The 7,043-nt window shown below is 40.6% G+C and overlaps 1 protein-coding gene across 6 annotated transcripts in view; it reads left to right on the forward strand.

Moving 5' to 3' along the window:
* Positions 1–5,590, forward strand: part of FGD3 (FYVE, RhoGEF and PH domain containing 3) — a 111,694-nt gene extending 106,104 nt beyond the window's left edge. For all 6 annotated transcript variants that reach the window (XM_055806156.1, XM_027782640.2, XM_027782639.2 and 3 more), the window contains one exon: positions 4,611–5,590. In XM_055806156.1, the coding sequence (XP_055662131.1) occupies positions 4,611–4,835 (225 nt within the window). In that variant the 3' untranslated portion in view covers positions 4,836–5,590. The remainder of the gene's footprint in view (positions 1–4,610) is intronic.
* Positions 5,591–7,043: the final 1,453 nt, after the last annotated feature.

Below are 7,043 nucleotides of genomic sequence, written 5' to 3' on the forward strand. Positions count from 1 at the left end.
TTGAGAGGAAGCAATGCCTCTTACACAGTATGACCTAGAAAGATATTTTCTCTAGTGCCCAACTAACTGTCTCGGGACAACACAAATAATAACCCATGGGACGTAGATCAGCTGTATTTAGAGCATAGCAGAATGATGCTCAACTCCCCGGGGCCCCGTCCTGACAGTCATGCAAAGCTAGGGCTGGAAGCAGGAGGAGCATCTGTGCTTCAGATGCTACATTCTCTGCTCCATGTCCTGCCATATTTGATCTTGAGACTCTGTTGACATTACTGGTAAGATGCTATTTTTTAGGAGAGAGCAGTGCCTTGGGCACTGATTGTTGATTTTTATGACACTTAAATTTAGTGGTTAGCGCCCTCCAGGTGTGAGAGAAATCTTCCAGTAAAGCTGCAAGAAAGCATACAGGGCAAGGTTGATCTATCTTACATTCAGTAACTGAGCTCTTACATTCAATAATCAAGCCAGGATTTACTGTTGGGAGTCACCAGTTGCAGGCTGACACTATAAACAACAAAAATTAATCCCTTCTTCAAGGGCCTACCATTCTCCCTCGGATACTTTCTTCAATTTGCATCTGACTGAAGGAAAAAAAAATATGAAGTAAATCCCATTCTTTGATACTAACGCAACGTTCTTGTTAGTTCTGGTTTGCATAGTATACACTAGGCTTCCAAGAAAAATCTCTTCCAGAGCTGCTTTCCTAGTGGTTGAGCATCTGGAATCAGTTGGGCACCACTCTGGCTCGGATGTTACTTTTCCAGGTGTTCTGTTTTGTACAGCCACCTCGATGTTATCTCACAGACATCTTTAGGCCTGCAAAGAAGCATTTCGGTGCCTAAAAAAAGACATGCCTTCTGGGAAAAGTACTGGCAACAATGGTATTAAAGGTCTTGAAACACAGACCAAGCGAAGCATGACTGTAGGAGTTTGAAAGTTGGGAGATTATTTTCAAAAAGAACAGAAAGAATAGCACCTCTTGGGAAAAAGGAGTAAACCAAGCTGAAGCTGGAGCTTCTGATACAGTAAAAGCCATCACAGCTTCTGTTCTTTGCACCCCCAACCCTCACACCAAAGAAGGGATGCCGGTGCAGATGGAAATAAGTAAGACTCACAGGCTTTGAAATAGCAAGAAAACTGCTTTTTTGCTTTAGATCCTTGTTCCAGGAGAATGAATTAATCCCCTGAGTGTTCACGGTTTAAGTCTTGCATAAGGCTTTATGCATGAGGATAAAATTCACAGCTTATTTAGGTATGGAAATCATACCAATTTTATCTGTCCTCAAACTGAGACAGAATTTGTGCAGCTGTTTGTCACATGTATCTGAGTGGAATTAGAAGAGCTTGCATATAAGCAAAGACTACCTCAGGCTTAAGGCTCAGCAGTTTTACAGAAATGTGTCTTTCCAAGGGCTCCACCTGGACCTTCTGTCCCCATTGGCCTTGTAAAATGCTCAGCTACCTCCACAGCTCTGATATGAACTCACACCTAATTGAGAAAGGCACAATTAAGGAGTCCCAGCTAGCTAGAGAAGTAATGAATTTTGGAGAAATACGGAGGGTAAATCTAGTACAGCAAGAGCTAGTGTATACAATGATTACCAGGTTTGATCCAAGAAAAGATTTTGCTTTATAAATTCTGAAGAAAAATATTTCATTCATCACGTAAAGGTGAGTTACTCCTAGAAAGTAAGGGAGTAGCTGGTAGTTTGAAGTTGAGCTCAGGTTTTAGAGTTTTGTGGCTTCTCTGTTGGCCACATTTAGGTGAAGCTTTAGCTGGCCCTGCACGAAGCTCTGCCTGTCCTTCTACGTGGTCCTGCAGAGCTTTGCATCTTGGCTCACCGTTGCGTCATGGGAGTCTCTCAATGATTTGAGCAAGGCTGGGATTAGATCGTAAGTGGGTTGAGTGGGAGTTTGGTGGAAAACCCAGGGATTTTCTAAACCTACTCAAAAGTAGGAGGGAAAAATAGTAGTGGTCCATCAGTGGGTAACTGTTGTTCTGTATATTTGCCTAAGAGAGCTTATACGCCTCAAATTGACACCCAGTGCAAGAGGGATGTCTGTGTGGAGGGGTGCATGAAATAGAACCGCCTGTATGGTGGACCTGGGCTGTCCGTTCCCAAATCTTAAGCCCTGGATATTGGAATGGCTCTACTAGAGCAATAAACAAATGCTGCTGTAATTACCTAGATAAATAACCCATTAGTATTATACTGCTTAGAGTCGGTAATGCTTGTGATTACTGACAATGTCACATATCTAGTAGACTTTTGTGTATCGCTCAGTGTCTCAAGAAAATGATTGAAATCAACCATAAAGCGGAGCTCTTTTCAGCGCTGGGTAGTTTGGTTTGATGAAATACTGACATCATGCAACCCTAGTATGTTGCATACAGAAGTATTTTTAAAAAACATCCACCAATTCAACCAGCCAAATCCAGTAGGCTCTTGAAAATGGAACATGAAATTTACCTCTCCGTAAGGCCTGTAAATCCTACTTATGTGCTCGACGTAGGGCCTGGGTTCCTTGTGGGTGCGGCATAGCCTCTGGATTTGCTAAACTCCAAGTAGGAGGGGAAGGGCTCGGTGGCAGAGGCAGTCCAGAGATGCTCCTGGTCACACAGGGTGACCTGGTTTGGGTGTGTGCTATGACTTGAGGCCGAGTTCTTCACCTGAATTTGTCAGTAGTGGAGCTTTTCAGAAATAATTTAAATGCCTTCCTTTTGGATCAGGCAGGTACAGAGAAAGTGGCAAAGGCATCATATTAAGAAAAGGGAGGAAGCAAGACCAAAGGCAGTCTGCTTAATTTGCCTGTGTCTGCACACGTTGGGTAGGTGTAACGTGTACAATTCAAACATCAGTTTGCTCTTGCACTGCACTTCTTGGCTACAAATGATACCATTTTTCATCGTCATGGGCAGCCTCCAGTTTCACATGTGACAAGTCGTAGTGTCTTTTTCTAAAAGAAGATTGGTGAAGCAGGCATGGTTGAGCTTGCATGTGCTCTTGTGCATTTTGCGTTCATCAGTCCCATATTTGCTTGCTTCAGCACTGCCATGTATGCAGGTCTAGAGCCACTCTGTACATGCCAGTTCAAACTTCTGCATGTGCAAGACCTCCCTGTTTATATGGATGCGGCTGTGGTGGCAGGATCTAGAACTTGTATACTACTTTTAAAACAACTGCTTACACTCAAATAGGAACTGAATTCTTTAGTGTTTGACCTAAAGCCACCAGAAATCTCCTTGAATAGTGCTTGGTCTTCAAGCAGATGGACTCTGGCATTTTTTGCATAATAATAACAAGTAATAGATTAATAAATCAGGAACCCTGCATTGATTTCATAAAACGTTGTAGACATATTTTTGACTGTGTATTTTTTTGCCCCTTTAGTTAATGTATGTGTTTGCATTGATGTGAGCAGCTCTGAAACATGAATTACTTTAGCTGACGTGTTAGAAAAGTAGAGGGGTTTGCCATTGTTCTCAGAGCTGTGGTCCCCTTCCAGATTACTAAATCATCTGAATTCGGTCTGGGGCGACAAGAGCGACTTTGTCACCTCTTTGTGGGATGCCTCGTTAGCTTCGGTATGAGGCTGCTACACAAGTAGCTGCTATGACAGGCGACAGCTTCTGACAGATGCTTGATGTCTGTGTGGTTTAAACTTGAGTTTGGAGACCCGCCTTTGAAAATGCTTTGCTGGCATCAGTTGGAACGAGTGGCTTGGTGATGGCACACCTTGCCTTGCTAAAGTACATCTTCCCCGAGAACTCAGTAGAGGCTGGCTGATGCTCAAGATGTGACTGTTAGAGAGGTGTGTTCCACAATCTGAGCTTCAGCCTCCTTGACAACTCTGAAAGGCATCATAAATAACTCTGTATTTCATAGTCACTTCCCTGGTCATGGCCTTTGTGTCTCTCGGTGTCCAGCTCTGCTTATTTCTCTCCTCTGAATCAACCTTACAAATGTCCCACAAGGTTCAAGAGGGGTTGCACTGAACTATTCTCAGCTGGATTGAATTGCCTGTACCTAATGCAACATTTTTTTTGTTAAAGGCAACATGCATAAGTTATGTGAAATTATAGGAGAATCCCCATCCATGCATGCCACTGCTGGATCTGTATTCTTACTGCAAAAGGGAATCTCTTAAATAAGAAGAATAAAAAGCACCGATAAGTCATTGCCTTTTATTGTTTTGAGTCAAGCAGTCAATATTGCCTCTTCTCTGTTTTCTGTGCTGTAGTACTGAAGGAGGAGCTGAATGCACACGTACTCTGGAACTGCATCAATGTGCTTATCGAAGTGCGCGCGTGTTCCCCCGGCGGGCAGGGTGGCAGGCTGGAGCTCTCAGCCGGGGGCACGCACCCAGACACCCCACTTTGGTGAGAGTTGTGGCATAGCCAGAGCGTGTGTGCCTGCTGGCCATGTCCCAGGTGTAGGGTAATGCATCTCCAGACATGTCTTACTACTTCGAAGGTAGTTCTAAACTGTTTGAAACAGGTGGTTTTTTTATCCCCCGGAGAGGAAATCTTTTTTCCTGCACAGCATACCCCTGCTTCTCCCATTTCAAATACTGCTTGTTGCTGACTTTTTGTATTTGTTCTTCTTTAGGATGGACGGAGCCTACGTCCTATTCCTTTGCTGGGATACGAAGTCAGTTTACCAAGTTCTGGTGAGAAGTTTGAAGTGAAGCATGTTTTTAAGCTTTGCCAGTCCCAGCAAACTCTGTATTTCAGTGCGGAAGATGAAGAACTGCAGATGAAATGGATGGAAATTCTCACCAAAGCAGCCAAAGGGGAAACTGAAGATGTAACTGAAGGGCTTGGCAACCCATAGAGCAAGTTCTGTTTAGTTTCTTTGCTACACGCTATAAACCATCACTTGAATTTGGTATTCATGGCACTTTGGAATCTGTATGGCTTTATATTTTCATGTGTCTGCATAGGAAATTCAGTGGTTTCTCTCCTTTTATTGTACATTTCTCACATACGGTAGTTACCTGGCATGTGTTATGTTAAAGGAAAAGGTAGTTGTAGTTGTTGGTGGTGTCGATGCTGGTTTTAAAACAAAAGACAAGGAGAAAAGCATTAATTTTAACAAAGCTAATGGAAAACCATCAGTCTCTTGTTTTCCTAAATGTATATTTTCCAGTCCTTTTGATTGCTGTTCAGTGCAGGATGTGTATAGTCTGTGATTAGTTCTATAAATGCTGCCTTTAAGTTAAATGTTGTAAAGGCTTGTGCTGGCCACTGACATTCCGTTCTCTGTCCTTTCTCTCCTGGTAAAAGGTCTTTGTGAAATGTGAGCAATGTACTGAATATTTTCTCTTTGCTAAAACTATGTCTCTGCTATTTTGAGATGACCTGTTCACAAGACAAATACTGTAGAAGGGACTTCTAAAAATGACTGCAAACTGTGCAGAAAATAACATTAAGAAGCCTCATTGATTTTAAGCATTTATAATATTGTTTTGTTTTCTTTTGAAACCAATACCTTCCTTCCTTCTATTTGAACCCATTTTGATGTAAGTGAACAAACATTTTATACTGCAAACTGGGTTGTGATCAATAAACAAGAACATTTTTAGTACACACAGTACAAAAAGGCGACTTTTTTTGTTGTATTGGTTAATTTAAAAGTGACCTAGGATTTATTTATATAATTTGTAAATAATGTTTCATAAGTATTTCAAGAATTTTTAAAAGATCTCGGCTAATTAACAGGATTTAGTGCATAGAATAAGAGATATTTGTATGAACTGAATTTGTAATTTAATTTTTTTTGTTCACCTGTATTTGTCTTATTTTCAGACTTAAGTGCTTATCTAATTAAATAAACATTCGTGCAGGTAACTCCTGAGCCAGATTTCCAAGGCACAGCAAGCTTTAGGTCAACATTTAATATAGGTTTACCAAAAAAAAGCAAACAAAAAAAAAAACAAACATGGAAAAAAAAAAAAGCGGCATGTCTGTTCCTAGTGATAGTAAGCATGTAGTACTGATAAAAATTAAATAAAAACTGTCACAGTACTGTATTTTTAAATGGTTTGGTTTAACTTTTGTTTCCTCTTCAGCCTTCTACATTTTCTGATATTGGTAGAAAGAAAGAACTGCTTCATACAGCCAGAGTTTGTTAGGATTGTTGAAAATTAGCGATCTGCATCAGTGAGTATTGTTCTTACCTACAGAAAAGAATTTGGTTTTCTTCCTTGCTTGGGCTTTGGTGGTTTGGGGTTTTTTTTATGCTGGTGAAATACATCATATGCCTGAAGTCCATGATGCTAAAAATCAGAGGCCATGTATTTTATTAGCTACTGGTAAAATTTCATGAGACTTGCATCTTCCCTCTCGTCCCTACCTGCCCTCTCAAATCAGTTAGCATGAAAGATTTCTTGCAGAGTAATTTTTATCATATAGTTTATGAAAAAAACCTCAGTGTGTGTTATTTTCTCCCCCAAGCTTGCCTGAAAGTGTAAAGATGTAGAATGCTTGTCTTGAAAATTTAGTCATTTTGTAATACTTCTGGTTTGGATTTTTGTTGGTGTTTGGGTTTTGTTTGTTTTTCAGGGTTGGGGTTTTTTGTTTGTTTGCTGGGTTTTTGTTTTGTTTTGAAGTTTTTCCTCTGTTACTCCACTTGCTTTGTTCCTTTTCTTTGTTACCAAGAGAGCAATGGGAAGGGAGAATGGTAAACCAGAACAAAATTAATGCATCTGAATATATCTTTCATTTTCTATTTTTATTAACCAAGAAAAAATCTTTAGCATACATTTTTTGCAATTTTCCTCCATTCTTTTTTTTAACTATGTCAAAATACACATGTAATGACTTTATATTCCTCAGTTCACCTTCTTTTAAAAAAAATAAATATAAAAAATAATTTGTAGTGTGCCTGCAGTGTTAACACATGATGGCACCTGTGGGCATTGGCGGTACGGTTCTCACGGAGCAGCCTTGTTTCCAGCTTGTCTTTCCACTTTCAGGGGCTGTGGCAAGGAACGTGCCTGGGGAATCTCTGCTTTATGACTAAGCCCCAAACAATCAAGAG

This window comes from Falco peregrinus, chromosome 5 (assembly GCF_023634155.1).
Source record: "Falco peregrinus isolate bFalPer1 chromosome 5, bFalPer1.pri, whole genome shotgun sequence".
NCBI classification, from domain to species: domain Eukaryota; kingdom Metazoa; phylum Chordata; class Aves; order Falconiformes; family Falconidae; genus Falco; species Falco peregrinus.